Below are 23,551 nucleotides of genomic sequence, written 5' to 3'. Positions count from 1 at the left end.
TTTAACTACCAGTACCTAGTACTAAAGTTCAACAATAACATACCCCGTAACTAGTCAGGACCAACCTAGACTTTAGACTCAGTACACGAAAGTATATACACGATTAAAATAGAGTAAACACCAAGCAGAGAATAAGTAATCACTCACACACACACACACACCCCGACCCGACCCCCCCCCCCCCCCAGCAGGGAAAATCAATCACATTGTGAGAAGCAAAAAGGAAAACTCTAGGTCTCCTAAGAAAGAACATTATCTAACATAAACCAGCATTAACATCATTTGGAAACTTTAAGAGTCAGGATGATGTTAGACTTTTCATCGCAATTACTTTTAAGGAATGGGTGAAGACAAATTAGAGAGACCAAGTGGAGATGGAATGACATGACAATTGTATAATTTACCCACAGACAGTGTATATGAAGGATAAAGTTCGATAGAGAGAGAGAAAGAGAACTGGGAAAGGAACAGAAGGCGATAGAGACCCTATACAAGATAATCACTTAGGGGTCGTTTGGTTTGACTACGGCTTATGCTGGGATTAGTTATGCTGGTATTGTTTTTTATCCACTGTTTGGTATGTTGTATTAAAAATGACAATTGCATAATTTCTAAGAAGAAGGTATAAGTTATACCGGCACTAATTACCCCATCCCCTACAAGGTATAAGTTATCTCGGTACTAATTTTAATCCCGGGAAAACTTATACCAGGTTTGCCAACCAAACAAAGTATTAAGGTGGTATTAAATTTTTATATCAGCACTATATCTACTTATACCTCATACCAAACGACCCCTTACTGTATTAAGTTACGAGAAAAGTAATACAGTACTTATATGATCATTACCACTTCAATCTAAACAAAGTGAATGTTTATTAAATTATACATGAATAAAACTATAATTTCAAATACATCATAGAGTAAGTGGAAAAAGACAAGATATACTACACTTTGTAGTTAATTCTTTTTTGGATAACCGAGAAATCCCTGAGACCTAATGGCGTAAGTATTGAAACTCGGGGGATAATGAGCCCACCCCTCTATCCTTCCCCACTTGAATACCATGCCTTTGTTTGCGGCAAAATTTGAACCCGTGACTTGCGCCTAGTCCACAAACCACGCGTTGCGCTCATACTACTATACCATAGCCCTACGGCCACTACACTTTACTATTAACAGATCAACTTAGTTCCAAATTTCAGTTAAAAATCACTTAGAAGGATAATCTGACTTTTTGTAGAGGTCGAAGATATATAACATAAACTTAATTTGAACAAAAATACAGTAATTTGAATTGTTCACAATGCAAGTTCCAATCTTTTGTCTTAGTGATCAATTCAGTTTTTATATAAACTGTTAGTCCAGCATCTTAATTTGCGGGAAGCAAGGCTCAGATGGTTCGGGCACGTTCAGAGGAGAAGCCCAGATGAGCCGGTAAGGAGGTGTGAGCGGCTGGCTTTGGTGGGTATGAGGAGAGGTTGAGGGCGGCCTATGAAGAATTGGAGAGAGGTGATCAGGCAGGACATGGCGTGGCTTCAGATTACCGAGGACATGGCCCTAGATAGGAAGTTGTGGAGGTCGAGCATTAAGGTTTTAGGGTAGGAGGTAGTTGTGCATATTTCAGATTCTATTGTTTCTGTATCTATCGGAAACAGTCTCTCTACCTCCCCAGGTAGGGGTAAGGTCTGCGTACACACTACCCTCCCCAGACCCCACCTATGGGATTATACTGGGCATGTTGTTGTTGTTGTTGTTGTATTCTATTGTTTCTGTACATATCAGTAAAACCGAGAACAAACAACCTAGTGCCCTGATACATGGTATGAATCATATTACCAACACTCAAAGACCTAAAGAATTATTAATTTATTATAACCAACTCCACCAAAGAACTCTCTGGTGCCGTGGGAGGAACATGGCTGGAAAAGATGCTTAAGGGTTTTTGATCTGTTGACATAAATTCAAAGTCTAAGTGAATTGGTAAGCAACTTGTTTTTTATGTTAGTAGTAGTACACTAGCAGTCTCTTCTCATATCACTCGCACACTGACCAGAAGCACTCAAAGAACATAATTACACAGATGTACCATCATTTTATGATAACGGAAATTATGTTCGAGTGAAAGAGTTATACTGACCGTTCAAAAAGCCTTTCAATTGTCTGGAATTGCTTTTCTGATGACAGAAGAGTTTCTCTGACACTAACGAGACTACTGACATAGGATTTCAGAGACTCAAAATCTCTTTTAACACGAGAAAGCTCCTGCTCATTTTCTGCAGCTCGCTGCCTCTGTCTAGAAGTTTCTTCGACCAAATCTTCAACTCTCTGGCGCATCTCATTCAAGATACAATTTGTACCCAAAGCAAACCTTTCCATCTCTTCTAACTTACCTGACATGTTTTCAATCTGAAGCGCCTTTCTTTGAATCTCTTCACGACCTATTGTTACTTTCTCCTTCTCTAAAGCAGTTTCAGATTCAGCCATTATAGCCCTCTTGACAAGATTTTCCATGACATCTGTAACCATTTGTACACTGGTGAGTAATTCGCTCGTATAAGATCCATCTTGTTCATCAAAGGAATCTTGTTTACTCGTAAGTTTAATCCATGTCTCATCATCAGCATCACTAAAAGACGAGAGATCTATGTCCCTTGACCAACTAGACAATGGTACACCATTTTTATCAATAATTCCTACTCCATCTAGTTCTTTTATACCGCAGGATGTAAGGGCCAAATCAGGAACAGCCATGACTCTAGCTTTAGCTTTCAAATACGTCATTAATGTTGCAGCAGTTCTGACTCTACGCCAAAGTACATCTAACTCCTTTTTTGCATCTTCTTCTGACCCCTGCATACAAGCTCTTATATCCAATATTTTCGCTTGCAAAGCGTCCACTTGAGACTGGCCTTTCTCCATCTCTTGCTTCCAACTAACTTGTGTTTGGCTCAGTTGGCACTTTAAATCTGAAAGATCAATATCTTCCTCAGCCGACATCACCTGTTATAAATTCAAATTAGGAACTTAGATCATTAAGATCTAACAAAATAGGAAGTAGCAAAACGTACAGCACACATGGAGAACGAATCTCACTTAAATCATCTCAGAAGTCTAAGGTGTTTTTTGGCTAAGTCAAAAAGAAAAAGAATCAAATGCAAATAATGAATATGACAGTAAATTGTGACTAACAACATAATATTTTTCTCATCCACTCCCTTCCTGTCTTTCTTCTTCCTTCTAACCAATCAACTCCCAATTTCAATCACTACGATACAACTCTTGATATACAGATAATGCATTATCAATACATGAACAAGTTCTTTGCAGCGCAACGCACTTCCAATTTTGTCCAAAAAAATACAAAACACATTCTTAAACAACAACGACATACCCAATGTAATCCCACAAGTGGTGTCTGGGGAAGGTAGTGCATATGCAGACCTTACCAGTTACCCCTACCTTGACATGGTAGAGAGGTTGTTTCAATAGACCCTCGGCAAAACACATTCTAAAACAAACATTGATAATGTTTTCTGTAAGATGAGAAGGAAGATTTACATATTCCCCTAGCAAACAGAATACTTCAATCAGAAACTACACTAAGAAGATAGTGCCCCTTATGCTCAACTTCTATCAGTGTTTCTTTGATATCAAATTTACAAAAATTCATATTTTGTATCCATCAGATATAGTTATATATTTAAGTTCATATCCCGACGAGGAAAAAAAACACTAGGTGATTTATTCCCATTTACCTAAAGCCTTGTTGGGCAAAGTTACACAGTATCTGTGTGGAATAGTCAGGTGCGTCCAAGCAGACACCACCAAAAACAAAAAATAAATATAATGAAGTTCAAGATAAACTCTTAGTAAGAGGCACACTGAAATCATACCGATTTGTTGCCAAATCCATCAGTTGCATACCCAAGATAAGAAACTAAATATGTCCCCCTTTTTACAGATAAATCAAAAGAATTCACTAATAAAGTACAAAATGTTACTTCTGGCAGTGAGTTCAAGAAAATGCTAAAGACAGCATTTTTAGTCCAACCCAACTTTCAATTTGGCTTCTTTAACAAATCTAATACAACCCCAAGACAGAATCTTTACAATTTGTCCCTCCCTAAAAAATATCAAAAGCCACCAAGAATATCAAAATCAGACTTTTACCCAATAAAGCAAACACGATTATCACAAAAATAAATCCTACTAATACTCAATAATTTATCTTTTAATGAAATAAAGGAACCAAAATAAACACAAGATCAAAACATCAGCAAGGAAGAAAACATTAGCAGGTATAATCCGAGCAAAAAAAGAACATACATTTTGTTAGAAAAATATCCAAAGGCATAGAAAAAGAGGCACCTTGTAAATTTAATTAAAAAAACAATTGAGAGCTTTCGATATTTGGCAGGTGATGATGATGATACTGCTCGAACACGCGTTGTGTGGAGGATGGGTATTGAAGGAATTTGGTAAAGACAGCTTCAAGTTCTTGTTTGTCCGTCTTTTTCAGTTTATCTTTACTGGAATTGTATTTGTTTCCCTAAACTTTCATAAATTATAGATTGGGTATCACTTCCATTTGAGCCTTTGCATCTTATACCCTGTTTGGCCAAGCTTATTTTGATAAGTGCTTTCAAAAAAAGTATTTTGATGAGAAGCAGTTTGTATTTGACTAATTAAATTGAAAAAATACTTTTGAACAGTAATTAGTATTTGTTCAAGCTTATAAAAAATATTTCTAAGTGTATTTTTATCAAAAGTTTCTCGAAAAAAGTGTTCTTGGGGAGAAGTTATTTTTTTCTATTTTTCAAAAACCGGTTCTGCTTCTAATCAAAAGTATTTTTTTTTTCCTTCTAAAAGTTTAGCTAAACATCTTAACTTTATGCCAAAAAAGAGCTTGGCCAAACAAACTATTTTTTTCACAAAATCTAATTTTCAAATTAAATAATTATGAGAGTCAAATAATATTCTAAACGTCTAAAAATATTAAAAGTACTTTTTCTCTTAAATTTTGATTTTATGATAGTTTTATTTATATTGTATTCATTGAATTATCTTTTTTGATTGGATTTTCATATAATATTTGATGTTAGAGGTGAAAAAGGTTAAAATTAAATTTAAACATGCAGTTATTTATCAAAGAAACATTAACGATTTGTTGGTGAAACTAATATTTCATATGATACACCATCAAATTTTATATATTTCAATATTGAACTTCACTATTCAATATACCCATGACCCTATAAGTATAGTCAAACTTCTATATAATATCTTTATTTATTGTGAATTTTTTTTTTTTTTGTTATAGCTAAGTGTTGTTATAGAGAACATATATTATAAATAGTATAAAAGTTGGTTTCATAAAATCTTGACTTTTATAATGAATGGTTATTATACAATAATGTTGTTATAAAAAGGTACGGTTTATTTGTATGTATTGCATTTCATTATTATGTAAATAAATGAACAAAAATAATTATGCTGGGATGAATAAGACTATTTCACTCTTGATCAGTATTATCAAGTTCGAACTTTAAAAATAAAAAGATTATGTTACGGAAACTTTCTCCTTTAATCCGAATAATCGGGATATTTAATTTTTTTTTTCAAAAGGGAACGGAATATAAAAGGACGTGAGTCACGTGACCCCGGCACTCGCAAAAACAAAATAGGGCATCCATATAGGCTAATACCAAGCGGGAAGTACAAAAGGTGTTGCGCAATAACAACAGCACAATCTCAGAGAGAAATGGGACGAGAAGGAGATTGGGCGTGTAGTGGTTGCGGCAATAGGAATTATGCATTCAGATGTTTCTGCAACAGATGTAAACAGCCTCGTCTCCTTGTTGATAACAACACTCCTCCTGATTCCAAGTGGCTTCCTCGTATTGGCGATTGGATCTGCACCGGTAATTTCCATTTCGAATTGTTTTTGTTTTTATGTTTGCTTTTTGTCTGTTCTTTCATTGATACTTCCAGTGGAAAAAATTGATTCTTCCCATGTGTTTAACTGTGCTAAGTCGCCAATTACAGTGAAGTTATTGATAGCTAGTTTGGTTTAGCTAATTGAAAGTAGTTTGTAAGCATCAAAGCCCTAAAAAAGACATTTTAAGTGGTGAACCTGATGTAATATGTTAAATGTGCCGTAAATTCAGGGGCGTAGCTAGAAGCCTATCTATGGGTTCGGTCGAACCAGTAGCTTTTGCTCAAATAGTGATTTGTGTCAAGAAATTCATTAAATATGTATGAATATTAAATTTAGGACCCGGTTATTAGCACTTTAAGTCGTGAAAGTTGAAATCCTGGCTCCGCCCCGTAATACGCCAGTACTTCTTTGGAAACTAATACCCAAGTAAATATGATTGAAGTTTTGTACCTTCTACGTACAAAGTGTCAACTATCTTATACAACGATAAAAGATTATTGTCAACTATCTTGTACATACATCTCTTTACAAGTATTTTGATAGTTTGTATGGTATTCTGCATATCCTCCGGCGTCGACTTCCTTGCCACTTTAAGAGAAGCTTTTCTTCAAATTGGATGCGTGGTATAAAAAATTGATTTACTCTATCTTTTCATTTGAAAACAGCTTGTTGAAACTGGTTTCTAGTTTAAGAATAAACACCTGTATCTCTATTTGCCTCGTATAAAAAAAAAAAATTCTTTCCTTTAAGTAGCAATATTTTGGGGATAACCACTCTAAGTAGCATTCTCGAACTGATTAAAATTGTGTTTCTCTTTATACTGCTGCCAAACTGACAGTTTATTCTTTGCATCAAGTTGGATTTTCCCCTTGTTGCTCTAGCTACTTGCCAATTTGTTTGGTGCAACTTATTGCATTATTGGTTTGCTGGCTTTCGTGCTCTATGCACTTCCTGTTTATTTATTTTATAGCTTCCTTAGTTTCTTGACAGGAATTAATTACCGATCCAGACAAGCCAAACAATGAGATTGGCTATAAAGTGAATTATGATATTCTTAAATGTTGTCAATTGGCATACTATGGAATTTCTCATATTCTAAGGGAGATTGATTTTCTATGTTAAACTGTATTAGAAACCTGATTTTAGTAGGTTGAGTTTTTTATGTTTTCTTCTGTCTGTCTTCATCTTGGATGGCGGGTTGGCGTGCGTATACTCGGCTTATTTCCTCTTCCTGGGTGCGTTGTGTATTGTGTGTGTGGAATGCTCCATTAGGTTGCACTAACAACAATTATGCTTCGAGAGAAAAGTGCAAAAAATGTGGACAACCAAAGGAGGTAGCAGCAATGCCAGCTATTGCAATCCCTGGAGCATCTCTCCCAACTCATCCAAATTATTTTGCCAGGGCACAAGGAATCGAGCAAAAGTTGAACTTTGGGTTGTTAGGAAATGGAGCTCTCCAGCAGCAACTTCCCTTGAGCTCTAACTGGTCTTTAGGGGAGGCTGGTAATTACGAAAGCCAGCCTGCTGATCGGTATAGGCTGCTGCAAGCTTCTACTTGGACTTCCGTTGGTAACAGCACTCCTGGAGTTCCATACCGAAGCCAAGCGCATCAATTGCTTCCAGTTCCAAATGGATGGCGTAATGGTGACTGGCTCTGCAGTTGTGGCTTTCACAACTACTCTTCTCGAGCTCAGGTATTACCAAACAGAATATTAAATACTTTCAATATATGAAAAGACATTTTCGAGTGGTGGTTTCATATGGGACGTACATCTGCTCTTGTAGTGCAAAAAATGCAGTGCTTCTGCACCTCCAGCTTCATCATCTTCTCTTGTCAGCATCCCTATGACAGGTTTGCGTAGCATAAATCTTTTTTTTTGTCTTCCATTAAATGAGTATAGATCACAAGGTACCATAATGCTTCGGTCACTGTCCTTGCAGAACTCTTTTTTAGTATTTCGACTTTGTAGCTTGCTAATTTTCCCCGGTTGTTTTTGAGTTCCTACCAAATCCTTGGAACCTATATGTTCAAAACATGTATTGAGCAAGGGCTTCCAATTTAATTTACCTCTTACTTTTGAAGGAAAAATCTGATGTGGACATTTCGCTGTTTCTGGGCAGAACTTTTATTATAAGAGAAAATTGCTTGTGTCGTAGCATAATGGGATGAAAGATATTTTTGTGAATAGTATCTTATCTTCTGCTGAAATCCTTTCTGAATTGATCATTACTTGATCATCATCCAATCCTCTAATCGTTTCACATATCAAATGTTGCCTTATCTTTTTTAATTGTTACTTTTAATCATCAGAAGAAATACTTGTGTATATGTTTTGATGACAAAGGTTCTCTCTCATACCCTAGAATTTAGGCAATTAGAACGTCTGGTCTTAGGTACTATGTACCCTATACCACTATAAGTGCTCATTTGGTTTGGTGGTTGGATGGATTAGTCAGGATATAAAATCCAGCATAGATTTATACATTGTTTGATTGGTCTTTTAAGAAAAACTAATCTTGGTATAAAATCCAGCATAGCTTATACAATGTTTGGGTAGGTTTTTCTTTTTCTTCTACATAATAAACGTATAAAATTATGAGGAAATCTATGTATTATTTTATGCATGGTAGAATATGGAATAAGAATACGTGTATTAACTAATACATGGATTAAACTATAAAATGTCAATACCCTCATCACTTTTTTTAGCATGGACGTGATCACAATTTAAAGAATCTTGAAAACTTCTTCATTCAACGTTAACTGTTGACCACTCAAAGTAAACTAAAAGTGAGCAAAGTGAATTTCTATAATCCTTCAATGCAATTGGTTGTCTTTAACCATTATATCTTCATCGGAGATCTGAATTTCTCTCATTTGCTGATTACTTTTTCATGAAGATTCTCTCTGTTTCTGACTGTTCCTTCAAATTATATAATGTGTACTAATTCTAATACCAGCCAAACATTCAAAAGGAACTATTCACTGCATAGTAATCCCTGCATAACTTATCTCCGAACAAAATGACCCCTAAATGTTTAGGTAACTTTGGAATGATTGCATAATGTAGTCAATTGCTTGGACTTACCCAGTTACCATGCTATCCTACACTTACAGCCCGAGTTCATCAAGTTGTCGAACTAGAGCCCAAAAATGGCAAGAATCATTGTTTAGGATATATGGAACCATCTAAAATGGTATGCAATGGCAAGAAGGATTCACAAAACCTACAGGTCTTACTATCTTCACCAAGCCTTCCCAATTAACCAGTTTTACTTTACAAATTCCAGCAATATTTCACCTTTTAGACAAGAAATACTATGCCTCATCAATAAGCCACTTAGTCATTGCCTTTAGTTTTCTTTTTCTATTTGTCTGAAAATTTCTACATTTTTACTCATTAAGAAAAGAAAGGAAAATTTCTAAAAACTTATCTCAGAGTTTTTTGTTGTGAGTTGCTGTATATTTTAAGCTACTCTTTCATAGTTGGGGTTTAATACAGATTCATACTGGACTGGAGGAGTTATTCAAGTTGAATGGTCATTGTTTTTTTTTTAAGTTAGGATCATGCTATCCCGCAATCTGATATTAATAACCCCTGAGATCCTAATTTGGGTCATGATTCTCAAAACATTGGTTGTTAGAGCCTCTAATATTTTTGAATGTACTCATAACTTATCTCATTCTTCCTTTCCGTTTTGCTACCTCTTTTTGGGAAGAAAATTGTGTTTCACTCTTTTTACCTGCTCATGTTTGCTTTTAGTCCAGTAATCTGAATGTGTAACTGAACTAGTGTGTTCTCCTCTGTCTTCCCTCTCACAATGAAGCTCTTGGGACAAAGCGATTAGCATCTGAGGAACTTGTTCATGACTGGGATAACAAGAGGCTGAATGCTGGGCATGTATGGATCCATCTTCTTGTATTGATGTCTAGAAAGTTCTTGTTGTGAATTTTCGGTTTACACTCACACACCCTCTTATTTGAACCTTCAGAAGTTTGGGTATCAGCAAGCCTATCCAGGAGCAGCAGAGAGAATGGTGGGTTCAGTTGGAAATCAACTAAATGGTATATCAACAACCTTCCCTAGTGGAAACTCAATGGTGCTTCCTTTGCAAGTCAACCTGCAGGTTCCTCATGTACCAGCAGCGCCCACACTTCTTGGCAAAGGGTAATTTATTTTTTATTATAAACTCTTGCTTCTGGGTTATTAGACTGACTAGTGGAGGCAACAGAAGATGCTGCCCATTTATCCTGTAAAACGACTATCACCTAGGATTATTTACTTTGGAAATTAGTAATGTGACATTCATAAGATAATATCCCTCTCTCCTTTATCCAAAAAAAAAAAGAAGAAGATAATATCCCTCTCTTTCAATGTTCAGGAAGTGACAGCAGGACTTTGAGGATTAAGGAACTATAACATTGAAAACCCTTTGTTGTACATTTTCGCCGGTGCATTACTGTCACTAAGAACCTTTTGTATGGCTGACCTTAATATCACTACTGTATATACAGTCGTGGCAATTACCCATAAAAAATAAAGGTGACTGGAAAAAATGAGGATTACAGTCGTGGCAGTTACCCATTAAAAATACATCAAACTTTTGTTTACACAACGTCATCAAACGTTTATCTGAATCTGTGTTGTCACACTTGAACTGCCAAACCAACTACAAACTGATAACACAATACGAAGAGCTCTGGGACGAAATAAGTCATGGTCTACATCTAAGCTATGTTGCTCGGACACAGGCGCGGGTATCCGATCCGGGTGCTGAATAGAGGTCATCCTTCGTAATCTAAATTTTAAGATTTGGGAGTACGGATTCAGGTACGGATACGAGTGCGGAGATTCGGCTAAAAATAATTCAAAATTCTAAAAATAGATCTATAAAAATATCCTATATTATGAAAAGTATTCTGTGGAAAATTGATAGGTTGTGGAGTGCAGCCAATAATTCAATCTTTCATTTTGGGAATTTCTCAAGTTGTAGGCACTAGACACTAGCAAGCAGAGGCTAAAATTCAATTTTTCATTTTTCCTCAAATTTGTCCATAGATTGTGGTCAAAGTACCCGATTTCGATTGACCACACCCGATACGAATCCCACATCCTTACCAGTAGTAGTATCGTGTTGACACGGGTGTGGCAGCTAAAATAAAGAGTCCGCACAACATAGCATCTAAGTACAGTGCTAGCAATCATTCTTTACAACATTTTTAAGAAGTTGTGTTGTTGCATGTGTTTATCAGGGCAAAGCAATGGCGTGATGGGGACTGGATGTGCACAAATTGCAATAATCATAATTATGCTTCTCGATCAAATTGTAATAGGTATGCTCCTGGTACTTTATTCAGATTCTTTTTGTAAAGCAGAAATCTCCAAGTGGAGACCACTGGCACACTGTTTGAAACTCGATGGATAATGGGCCCGCCCCTCTACCCGTTTTCTCTTAAATAGCTGGCTTTTGTCTGCCGCAAGGTCGAATCTGTGATATGTGCCTATGCACACATCATGTGTTGCACTCTTATCACTGGGCCCTAGGGACTACTTTATTCAGAATTTTGTGAACCAGTAGTGAGCAAATGTTGGTAAACCCTCAGCGGAGCACCTTAAATTGACTTTGAAGTGTTCATTCCAAAAGGTCTCTTTCACTTTCTTGCCAAATTTCTCTCTATTCTGGCACATAAATGAAAGGATCCTAGTTAGTGTCTTTTTTAATTAAGGGACCTAAGCATTTAAAGAAAACTGCATTTGGCATTTCATATTGCCTTGTATTCTCATTGTGATGATGGTCTTTTCAATCACATTTTCTTTTTCTGAATAAATATAGGTTTTTTAATCACATAAAAAGTTAATGCTCGAAAAGGGTCACTGCTCTCGGAGTAGAGGGAGGGAAGCGGTTGAGGGTTGTTGGCTTAACTACATCAGTTGAGCTATGTAGGCAGAGAGGCAAATGGAGCTTAGAAAACTTGACGGGAAATATTGATTTTATTCCCAATCTTGATCTCCAATCATCTGATTTTCAATATATTATATGTATGTCGTGACATCTTTGTACTTTTGCCTGTGCAGGTGCAAGACTGAGAGAGACGTGCCAGCTCTACCTGTTAGTGTTGCATAGCACTTTAGTTATAACTGGCTTGAACTTGTTGTAGCTTCACAAGATACATTGGTATCCTCCTTAACTTTTTATCATGTTGTGTGTAGTTTTGGGCAATCAAATGAGGTAGATTAATCAATATGGTGTAAATTGATCGTTTCTCCGGTTTTGCTTCAGGAGACCGAGTACATGAGAGAATACTATCAGTATGTTATCTATTTTCTCGTTAACCATTTCTTCCAAATACACATAAAAGATTTATATTGCAATCTGTATTAACATGGGACTTGTTTGGGGCAGCCTGGTTTCACAGCTTATTCTGGGGTGCTAGCAGCATCTGATATATAACATTGAAGTGTGTTTTCCTGGTTAAAGCAAATGTCATCGTTTTCTGAAAGATTTTGTAGTATGATCCTACATTGCCCCGATTCTCCAAAATAATGATGCACCCGTGTCGGATTCTCCAAAAATAAACTATTTTTGGAGTTTATTTTTGGAGAATCTAACACGCACCCGGTGACATTTTCTGAGAGTCCAAGCAACATAAGTATGATCTACTTAGCCTTCTTTGGTTTCAAGTAACAACAACAACAACAACTACCCAGTAAAATCCCACATAGTGGGGTCTGGGGAGGGTAATGTGTACGCAGATCTTACCCCTGCCCCGATAGGGCAGAGAGGCTGTTTCCGATAGACCCTCGGCTCATAAAGACGGAAATAAAAGAACAAGAAAAGAGAATTCATTAGTAACTCCAGTAGAAACCGTTATAGTAACAGAAGCATAAAAACCAAAAGATGAATGACATGCAATAACAGTAGCCATAGTCTAAGGCATCTAAGATAAACAGCAAGAATAGTGTGGGTTCAACATAAACTGCAAGCCATCTAAGGTCAAACCTAATCCAACCCCGATTCACCCCCGTATGAAGTAAGGAAAGCTCTACTACTCCTATCCTACAACCCTAATGCTTAACCTCCAGGCCTTGCTATCAAGGGTCATGTCCTCGGAAATCTGCAGTCGAACCATGTCCTACCTGATCACCTCTCCCCAATACTTCTTAGGTCTCCCTCTACCTCTTCTCGTACCCACCACGACCAACCGCTCACACTGGTGCATCAAGGCTTTCTCCTCAACACGTGCCAGAACCATCTGAGCCTCGCTTCCCGCATCTTGTCATCCACAGGGGCGACACCCACCTTCTTCCGAATATCTTCATTCCTAATCTTGTCTATCCTAGTGTGCCCGCATATCTACCTCAGCATCCGCATCTCTGCTACTTTCATTCTCTGGATATGGGAGTTCTTAACCGGCCAACACTCTGCCCATACAACATGGCCGGTCTAACCACAGCTCTATAAAACTTACCTTTAAGTGTCGGTGGCACTTTCTTGTCACACAAGACTCCAGATGCAAGCCTCCATTTAATCCAGCCCGCCCGTATGCGGTGAGTGACGTCCTCGTCGATCTCTCCGTCCCCCTGAATCACCGACCCAAGGTACTTGATCTCTCTTGGGGATGACGTGTGACCCAAGCCTCACGTCCCCGCCTACTTCCCTCGACTCAGCGCTAAACTTGCACTCCAGGTACTCTGTCTTAGACCTGCTCAATTTGAAACCCTTAGACTCGAGAGTCTGTCTCCAAACCTCCAATCTCTCGTTAACACCGGCCCTCGTCTCGTCAATTAGAACTATGTCATCAACAAATAACATACACCATGGCACCTCCCCTTGAATATGGTGTGTCAAAGCATCCATCACCAAGGCAAATAAGAACGGGCTAAGCGCAGAGCCTTGGTGTAATCCCATAACAACCGGGAAATGCTCCGAGTCGCCTCCCACAGTCCTAACCTTAGTCTTAGCTCCATCATACATGTCCTTGATCGCTCTTATGTAGGCTACCGGCACGCCCTTCGCCTCAAGACATCTCCAGAGCACCTCCCTAGGGACCTTGTCATACGCTACCAAAACTTTCACCTGAGGGTTGGATTCTCCACCTTCTATTCCCTTCCCCTATTTCTCCTTCCGCTACCCCCCTATGTAATTAAAAAAATTAAACTAAAGAATAATAAATTCTCACCATTTTGTGTCTTCTATCCTAATCCCCAACTAAGGAGAGTCGATATCCGTAGGTTACCTTTTCCAAATTTTTTACATTGCGTTAAGGCAGAGTGAGTTATAAAGGGTAAAATTTACTCCATCCGGTGCTCACATCAAATATGCTAACACCATGGTTCAATGATAAATTAATGCGAGAATATATATTAATTAATTATACTTTTCCTTTGTATGCAGTACAAATGTGTCATAAAATCATTGGGTTTGGGTTGGTGTAAACACTTGGTGGTTAGTTTTAGCCGATAAGGGTGTGTGATAGTTGTCTCATTGGCGCCATCTTTCTCATTAAAAGGGGGCAAAGTGCAGCAATAGCCATTTTAAGCGCGCTATTCAAAATATATCCATAATTTATAATATATTTAAAGATTAGCCAATTCACTCAAATTTTAGAAATAAGTGTCCTAAATCTGGAAATTCAGGACTTATAGTCCTGAGTTTTTGAGCTGCTAATTTGAAATTCAGGACTAAGGGGTCGTTTGGTAGGGTGCATAAAAATAATGCTAAATATGGTGTATTAGTAATGTTGGTATTAGTTATGCTTGCATTAGTTATGTTGGTATTAGTTATGCTGACATATTTCTTATCCATTGTTTGGTTTGATGTATTAAAGCATTGCACAATTTCTAAAAGAATTGCTTGTTTACAAAAATATCCTCAAAACCAGTCCATCACTCTAAATTTTTAAAAGAACATATGTTGAGAGATGTTTTTATATGAAAAAGTTTAAAAAAATTATTTGATTTGTCTACCTATATTGTAATATAGAATTAAATATTTATTTATAAATATATATATATATATATATGCTAAGTATTTATTTATTTATTTACTAGAGATATAATTTTATTTCTCACTATTTGGATTATTTTAAACTTGCGTTAATATAATAACTAGCATATTCTAATCAAGCATAAACTTTGAAGGACAATTTTGTCTTTAACTAAGCTAATGCATGCATTAAAACCCATTGCATTGCTAATACCATGGTTTTCTATGCATTAGTTATGCATAGGATAATACCAAATAGGATGTATAACTAATGCTTGAATAACTAATGCATAGGTTCAAAATGTCTACCAAGCAAGGTATTATTAATACACAAAGCTAATGCATGCATTAGATTATCTAATGCATCCTACCAAACGACCCCTAAGTGTCTTGAATTTCTGAACTACTAATATAAAATTCAGGACATAAGATTCAAACTTCTGGACACAATTTTCGAACTTTAGGACACGATGTCCTGAAGTTTGAATTTTGAGGTTAAAACTCTAGGACGTAGTGTCCTCAAGTATGAGCGAAATTGGCTACCTTTTAAATACGTTATAAACTATGGATACTATGTTTTGCATATCTAAGAATATTGAGCTAATTACAGGCACTCTCTTTCTAGATTAAAGTAATAAACCAACAATGATTCGCTAATAAGAAGAAAACTTATTTGATTAACAGCCAAATGCTATGGTAAAAAATCTTATTGAGACCTCTACCATTCTCCTTATTCAAAAGGGCCACAAAATTTAAAACTTAAAATAGGTTTTCATGAATATTGGTTTACTTGATTTCCTTTCTTCTTGGAAAACAATCCACCAAACAAAGGAATTAAAGATTTCTTCTTCAATTTTTTCTTAAGTTGTGAAGGGCTAGTTTCTACATTAATGATCTTAGTAAGTAGAGGAGTACTAGCAAACTTAACAGATCTTTTTTTCTGAAATTCAATCTCATCATCATACTCTTGAAATTGTGTTCTTAATTCAACTTTGGTTGACGCGTTTTCGATGAATTTGAGCTCTTCAATCTCAGGATCTGCGCCTAACGCTACTTTCTGCTTCAGTTCTCTTGTCTTCAATTGTTGTATCTCTCTTTTTGTCAGTTCTAACTCTTCTTTTAGAGATTGAAGACAATGTGCCATAAAAGTTCCTTCTTCTTTAGATTTTTGGAGGTTTTGTTTTGTCTCTTCAAGCTCAATTGTCACTGGTAATTCAATTTTAGGCTGGTTCTGTTCACAACTTGCCTTGGTCTGCACCTGACAGATATGAAATAATTAATTAAGTACATGTACACAAATAATAAATTAAAGCTCAGCCAAATCTGCTTAATTAGCAATTATATGGCGTGAAATATTCATATATATATGCTACATTAATAGAGTTGAATGAGGGTTTAAGCAGTTTACTCCAATAGCAAACTTCATTTTCTTCCATATGGATCTATGTTGCCTTATTTAGTCTTCTTCGTACAATAACTACGCCTCAATCTCTAGGTTTAGCAAGTTGGAATCGACTATATGAATCTTTCATTGACTATGTCGCTCATCTACATTCCTTGCAGCGTTCTTCATATAACTCGAAATCATTTACTGCTAATTTAGTCTCATAGATAAGTTTTTTATGCCTTCCTTGGTTCGTTCGGAAATCATGGTATAGAGATTATTCGGAACGGAAATGTGCCTAGAGTACTTAAGAACAACGACAAAACTGCCTTTTGTGTGTGGCCTTGAATCAGTGAATCTTTGGGAGAGAGACCAAAAGGGAAAGTCTTGGAGCAGTGGTAAAGTTGTCTCTGTGTGACTTATAGGTCACGGGTTTGAGCCGTGGAAGCATCCATTAATGCTTGCATTAGGGTAGGCTCTCTACATCACACTTGTTGGGGTGCGGCCATTTCCCAGACCCTACGTGAATGCTAGATGCCTTGTGTACCAAACTTTCCTTTCGGGGAGAAAAATCTAACTCATACTTAAAAAAAAAAAGACATTTTTGGTAGGTTTAATTTCTCAAATGACCTGATAATACGTGCAAATCATGCATGAAAGCTAATTCTTTAAACTAAAAGGAAAAGAAAAGAACCTCTTTAAACTGTTTGGCATAAATTTGTTCAGCCAAAAACTTTTCTCCGAATAACATGACTGCCTCCTTCACAGATCGAAAAGGCTGTCTCGTGTCAATCTCTACACGTCCCCGCACCACCACTTCTCCTTCTCTTTCCATTTTGCTCGTCAAGCAGAAAAATACTTAGCTTCTCTTCACTATTGTAGAGTAAATATAGAAACTATGATTAAACCAACTGCAACTAATATCAAGTTAATGAAATCTGGTCTTGTCATTTAATGGTTTGATGTTTGGATTTAATTTTATATATGAAAGGAAGAAGTTAGAAGGAGGGACCATGTTTGTTAGTATTAAGTAATTGGTAGAATAATTATTTGGAGGAGTACCTAAAAAGAACGTTAAAAAAATCATTTGAGAAGATAAGAGGGATTGGGGCAATTCATATCTTGGCGTTCACTTCACTAGAATTTATCATCAGTTTGTTAATTGATGCTGATATTTGCTGCTCGGTAGTTGCTCCATCCTATTCCAAATGCCTACTAATTAAACATTGGAGTATCACTTATTTTTCCAAAACAAAAAAAAAAAAAAATAGTTTTAGAACGAGATTTTGCAAAGTTCTGTCGCCGCCATTGGTAGGGGTGTTCAAAACCGAACCGAAACCGAAAACCGAAGCCTAGTGGCTTATTGGTATCGGGTTAGCGGTTTAACGGACGGGGAACAGATTGAATTTTTTTATTAACGGCTTATCGGTTTGGGAGCGGATTATTCAATTTTCTTAACGGATAATACGTTAACCCCTTAAGAATATATATATATATATATATATATATATATATATATATATNATATATATATTAAATAATCAAAAACTCTTCTTCCACTTCCAGTACTCTATCTCTATTCTCTATTATTTATTAACTACTAGAAAAATTTTAATTGCTTGCTTCGTGCATTCTTTTCAATCCTATCAAACCAAAAACAATTTACTTGATTGCTTCACGTATTCTTACCACCTCCAGTAGGCGCAGTGGAAGTACCAAAACTTAACAAACAAGAGATAATTTAACGAGTAGAATTTGCTGTTAAATTGGGTTTAACACATACATCTGCAGGTTTGCTTGCATGGCAGGTGTTCTTGGATTGTTTAGAAATTAGAGCGACATCTAAAGAAAATTGGAGCAGATATAAAACAAGAGCAAGAAATCCCATTCTTTGACCAACATCAGCATACATTTGAAGCACGGCGAAGCAAATTTTGGACCCTTGCTAAATTTGGTAAATTGCGTCATGTGCAATATAGATTGAATTAGGCCGATAAACCGCCCGATAACCGGCCGATAAGAGCTAAACCGATACCAATCCGTCCGACATCTTATCGGGTGGCTAGCGGATTAATACATCTAAAAGTCGATAACCGATAAGCAAAACCGTTAAGAGTAAATAACCGCCCAATCCGCCCGATAAGCAGCCCTAGCCATTGGCACCAGAAATGGACCCTACTTAATACATTACTTTGGGGAGAAATTCAAAAATAGCCACAATTTCAAAAGTATCGAAATTTAGCCACTTTTTATGTAAAGATACATCTGAACAAAAACACTGTTTAAAATCCGGAAAATACTCCAGCATAATTATACTGGAACTCCAGTATATTATAATGGAGTTCCAGCACAAGTATACTAGAGTTCCAGTATAAGTATACGAGAACTCCAGCATAATATGCTGGAAGTTCATACACAGGTGCTCCAATCTCCAGTATATTATGCTGGAACATTCCGCGTTTCGGAGTTCCAGCATAATATGATGGAAGTTCATATACAAGTGCACCGATCTCCAGTATATTATGCTGGACCGGTCCCTGTTACAGCAAAATAGTGACTCTTTTACAGTGACTTTACAAACGTTGACTATTTCTGAATGACCAGTCCGAGTCTGGCTAGCCCGTGCTATTTTAACATTACTTTGTGTACAATTGGGGAAGAAGAAGTGAGAGAAAAAATAGAGAAGATTAGAGCCTAATACATTACTTTGTGTATAATTGATAATTATGTATATAAAAATATAATTAAGGATAATCCTCCTCGTAGGGGTACATAAGTTTATGTTGTAGCATATATAAGTATTCACCCAACCGCTGAAATTAAAAGTAGCCTACAGATATATAATAAGATGTATAATTCATCTATATAAAATATGGGTAAAATTATGTATAACTAGTGAATAATTTATGTATACAGACTAAAAAAGTAAACAGTCAATTTGGTCGGCTATTTGTATAAAGATCCAAACATTAATTAACTTTAAGAGCCATGTGCTAAATTTCTTTTTGTAATGGGTGTTCACTGTCCAATCCAACAGACAAGGTATTAAAAATCAAATGGGGGCAAGTGCACAAATAGTCATTTTCAGGGATGCTATTTAGAGACTAGTCAATACCTATTTTGTCATGAAATTTTAAATTAAAAAATTTAACTTCAGAACATTTTTGTCCTGAAAGTTTGAACTGAAAAACTAAAATTTAGGACATACTGGCTAATTCCTAAATAGCAATCCTTTAGAGTGGCTATCTGGTGCCATTCTACAACTATATTTGAGACCAAAAAATTATGGCCCAATACCCTTCTCCTTAATAACTAGGAAAAATTTCATTCCTATACACTATGTGAAACTTTATTACAAGCCCTGGACACGTTTTTTCTACAAAATCTATATAAATCATTTAAAAAAGAATCCTTTCTGTTGTAACATTCCTTTTTTAGGAGCGAGAATTTGGGATAGTAAAGGATTCTACCGAGATTTTTTGCAACGCATTAGTCGTCATTAATTAAGCCTGAAATTATTCCGTTTCTCTCACAATTTTGATACTCTATTTTTCGTATACTCAGTTTTTTACTGTATATTCTGGTTTCACAAGCAAAATCGAATCAATTATCTACAATTGTACTGAATCACGCGCAATAATATCGAAAATAGCTATTATGCTTCAGCTAAATGGTAATTGGGATAGCTTTGGGAGATACACAAATTTTCATATCGACGGAATTGTACTCAGCGAAGATGCAAGCTATAGCCAATTGATTTCTACAATCGCAGAGCATCTAATGATCGATACATCAGAAAAAATAATCGAAATCAAATACATTATCAACGAACATTATCCGCTAATGGAAATTAGGAACGATATGGGAGTTTATACATGGAGACGAAAAAGGAAAACAAAAGCTTAGGAATGTATCCGTTATGTATAACAGTGCGGGATTTCGATTTGGAATGCTATCTCTAATTCGAACGCAATTGCAAGTTTGATCTGTTATACCAGTGGTGAAATTTGTTTATATCTCATGTGTTCTACAATTTTTCTACATTATTTTTACAAAAAAAACTACTTAACATGTGTAGATCAAAATAAATATTGAATTTCATTTGTTCTACAACTTTTCTAAATAAGAACTACATAACATGTGTATATCAATTGTTATGAATATGTAAGTCTTGAATTTTATTGTTCTACAATTTTACTACAAAATATCTACAATATATATCATAACTGTATTTAGCTTTAGTTGATTGCAGGTTCATCTGGAACACTGAAGTTGATTGGTATGCCAACATCTCTGGTGATAGTGGAATATGAAAGTAAATCATAACAGAAAATACACCAACTGTTATTGAAGTAGGCCAAGTATACAAAGACAAGCAAGCAATTGCTAGTGAACTGAAGCACTATTCTGTCATGAACAAATTTCAATTTAGGGTAAAAAAAGTCTAGTGCTAGAAGGTACGAACAGTTCAATGGTCAAAAATCATGTCTTTGTTTAATTTGTAGTTTATTTGTATTTTTTTGTTCTTCAGTGTTTGTAATATATTTGTATACAAATTGTAGATAATTTATAGTTTTTTTGTATATAAATTATTAAATATAAGATTTTCATGATTAAACAGCCTATTTTTTGTGTATCTACACTCACACCATTGTTTAAATTGTTTTTATTCTGTAGCTACTGCTTGGTATGTGTTGGGAAAGATTGTACATGGCACTCAAGTCCACCAGCATAAATGATTCAGCAATGTTCAAGGTTCGAAAATTCAACAGCTTGCACACATGCTCTTTGATGGACAATACATACATACAACGCAAACCTACTGCCATGGTAGTGGGTAGCATGGTTATACCAAAATATGCTGATCCTAAAACAATTTACACACCAAAAGATATACAAACTGTTAGCTTGTATGGGTCCACCAAATCGTAGAGTACCTGGTCCTCTACAAGTTTCTGCTGAGAGCACTTAGTAAGGCAGTAAGTAAATGAGGCAGAGGATTTTTACGTGGAAAAATCCCACACAAGGGGATCAAAAAACCACGACCTACCTTGTAGGATTTTAACTTCACTAACTTGTAATCTTACATATTACAAGCCACTTTACAATGCTTCCGATTGTAAAGACTTCAAACTAACTTGTGGCACCTTTACTACAAGCCACTTTGTGACTATCCTAGTTACAAAGGCTCTTTCTAACTTGTGGTGCTATCACCACAAGCCACTTTGCAATACTACGATTACAAAGACTTTTCTTTATGACTAAATCTGGCCACAACCTAAACTCAACGAGTCTGAGGATTTACAAGAGAATTCCTAATCAGTAAACTTCTAAGTAAGCAATTTAGGAGATATTGTAAGTGCAATAACAAGGTTACAACTCAACTAAGACAGCAATAATCAATCGTTTTGGAACTGGTCCGTAGTGGCGTTCAACCTTGTTCTTCAAGCTTGAGAGAATGATCTTTTCTGTTTTTTGTTGAAGGCTTGAATGATGAAACTGAAACCATTCAGTGATGCTTTGTATAAAAACCCCTTTGGTAAATCTTGGTCACATCACTTGAAATGATGTGAGTACTTTGTTTGGTTAGAGAATGAGTGGGCTGACAGTGTGGTGCAGTGCGGCAGAAACAGTGCCGCCAGTCACTTCAGTTCCAGCTGTGTCCAAATGACTTTGTGTTGCTATATAGGAACCACAGGAGCATCAGGTCTTTGTTTGGTTCATAGCTCCTATATGTGTAGCAATTCATCTTTTACTGGAGTCCGTTGAAGTTTGCAGCAATCCAAAGTAGATCAGGTTCCCTAACTGGTTCTTATCAGAAAGTTTGTTAGATCATCAAAACATAAGGTAAGAATATTTAAGATCTATCAGTTTCCCCCTTTTTGATGATGACAAACGTAAACAGTTATAAGTTCAGAATAAAGGCATCAGAGAGCAGTGTCAAAGAATTCCCCCTGAGACGATGCCTTCAGTTACACAAGAACCAGTTCCCCCAATGTGGTTCCCCCTGAGTCTTTTTTCCCCCTTTTGGCATCATTAAAAAGAATAAAAGTGCAGAGAAGTCCAGCCAAGCTAACCCATGCCACATATGTGCACACAATCATTAGGAAAAATAGAAGATAAAGAGAAAGCACTAGACAAAATAAAAGAGGATTTATAGTAATAAATTGTTTAATATGCCTCTTCCTCCGAAAGAAGGAACATGCAGCATTGGACTTGAACACGGGAGCAGTAGTAGTAGTACATCCCAACCACAGCAAAAAAAAAAGCAAAAAAACATCCACCAACCATCAACATAAACAGAAGAAGAAAGAAAAAAAATCATATCCAGAACACTGGTCACTGAAGGGAAACTTAGGGGGCACTAGGAGGAAAAGGCTTGGACGCTGCAGCAAGTATTTAGAGAACAAGGTCTATTCGGGCGTTTCCCGACTTTTGCTCGTTGAGCAGTTCAGCCTTCAGGTTCTCAACTTGTGCCCTGAGGTCAGCATTTTCTTGGGTCAAACGGATCACCTCATCGTTCGAAATGGGAACCGCTCGAGCTTGCTAGCCTTCTAGGATAGCATTCCTGGCCTTCAATCGACGTATCTCCTCAGCTGCACTATTTTGGGCATTGATGAGCTGAGACACAGTTGAAGTGCTTCCTACAACCCCCCCCCCCCCATACTTTTCAATACACTCACACTCTTCCAAGGTTGTCTGTGAGAATGTCTGCTTACAGGTCCCTACTTTACCTGTTCCCAGTGGAACCTCAAAGTATTTGAATACATGGGTGAGAAAGAATCCATAGGGAAGCCCGTGATTGCCATCCTTGAAATCAGCCACTTTCTGTATATGCTCAATCATTATGGCAGGCAAACTCACAGGGTGGAAACCATCCAATTGCTCCATTAAGAATAAATCAGATTTGGAAGTGACAGATCGCCATTCTGCTCGAGGCAACAGGACTTTGTTAACCAGCTCAAACAACAACTGGTAGACAGGAAGTAGTGCTTTCTTATGGATCTGGTCCCCTTTCTAATTGGAATTATCTTTCACTACTGCATTGCGGAAGTTGTACTGGCAAACATCTCGAACACTTGTCACTCCAACTGTAGGAACTTGCAAAATTTCCCCAAGCACTTTCACATCAAATACAATGTCCACACCATTGACCAAGCCACAAACATGGTCAGTATCCACTGGAAACAAGCTGGCAAAGAAACTTTGGACCTCCTCCTCATACACTTTGGGAGCATC

The 23,551-nt window shown here is 36.6% G+C and overlaps 3 protein-coding genes across 8 annotated transcripts in view; 1 reads left to right on the top strand and 2 right to left on the bottom strand.

The window, feature by feature from the left end:
* LOC109231979 overlaps positions 1-4,539 on the bottom strand; it is a 6,056-nt gene extending 1,517 nt beyond the window's left edge. Inside the window, exons 1-2 of one of the 3 annotated variants that reach the window (XM_019397597.1) lie at positions 4,329-4,539; positions 2,140-3,002 (exon numbers count right to left, since the gene is read on the bottom strand). In XM_019397597.1, the coding sequence (XP_019253142.1) occupies positions 2,140-2,999 (860 nt within the window). In that variant the 5' untranslated portion in view covers positions 3,000-3,002; positions 4,329-4,539. Of the gene's footprint in view, positions 1-2,139; positions 3,003-3,393; positions 3,451-4,328 lie in introns of those variants that run through there. The other 2 variants (XM_019397596.1, XM_019397595.1) reach the window with 2 other exon arrangements.
* On the top strand, positions 5,679-12,419 carry LOC109231978. Of its 3 annotated transcripts, XR_002068869.1 has the most exons (8): positions 5,679-5,923; positions 7,213-7,634; positions 7,726-7,792; positions 9,769-9,842; positions 9,934-10,109; positions 11,195-11,275; positions 12,018-12,117; positions 12,223-12,419. XR_002068869.1 is itself a non-coding variant. In XM_019397593.1 (7 exons), exons 1-7 carry the CDS (start codon positions 5,764-5,766, stop codon positions 12,064-12,066), a joined length of 1,029 nt encoding a protein of 342 aa, XP_019253138.1. In that variant the 5' UTR covers positions 5,679-5,763; the 3' UTR covers positions 12,067-12,419. The 3 variants fall into 3 exon arrangements, 2 of the variants coding, with proteins under 2 accessions (XP_019253138.1, XP_019253139.1); XM_019397593.1 differs by having other exon boundaries at positions 12,018-12,419; XM_019397594.1 differs by having other exon boundaries at positions 5,727-5,923; positions 7,248-7,634; positions 12,018-12,419.
* On the bottom strand, positions 15,575-17,369 carry LOC109232729 (WEB family protein At2g17940-like). 2 transcript variants are annotated; one of them, XM_019398473.1, is made up of 2 exons: positions 17,007-17,369; positions 15,575-16,180 (listed from the first exon to the last, which is right to left on the bottom strand). In XM_019398473.1, the coding sequence occupies exons 1-2, from the start codon at positions 17,145-17,147 to the stop codon at positions 15,701-15,703; spliced, it is 621 nt and encodes a 206-aa protein (XP_019254018.1). In that variant the 5' UTR covers positions 17,148-17,369; the 3' UTR covers positions 15,575-15,700. The 2 variants fall into 2 exon arrangements, with proteins under 2 accessions (XP_019254018.1, XP_019254016.1); XM_019398471.1 differs by having other exon boundaries at positions 15,575-16,186; positions 17,007-17,367.

This window comes from Nicotiana attenuata, chromosome 9 (genome assembly GCF_001879085.1).
Source record: "Nicotiana attenuata strain UT chromosome 9, NIATTr2, whole genome shotgun sequence".
Lineage (NCBI taxonomy): Eukaryota > Viridiplantae > Streptophyta > Magnoliopsida > Solanales > Solanaceae > Nicotiana > Nicotiana attenuata.
The sequence above is the reverse complement of the archived record's forward strand: the minus strand, read 5'-3'. Positions and strand labels throughout refer to the sequence as shown.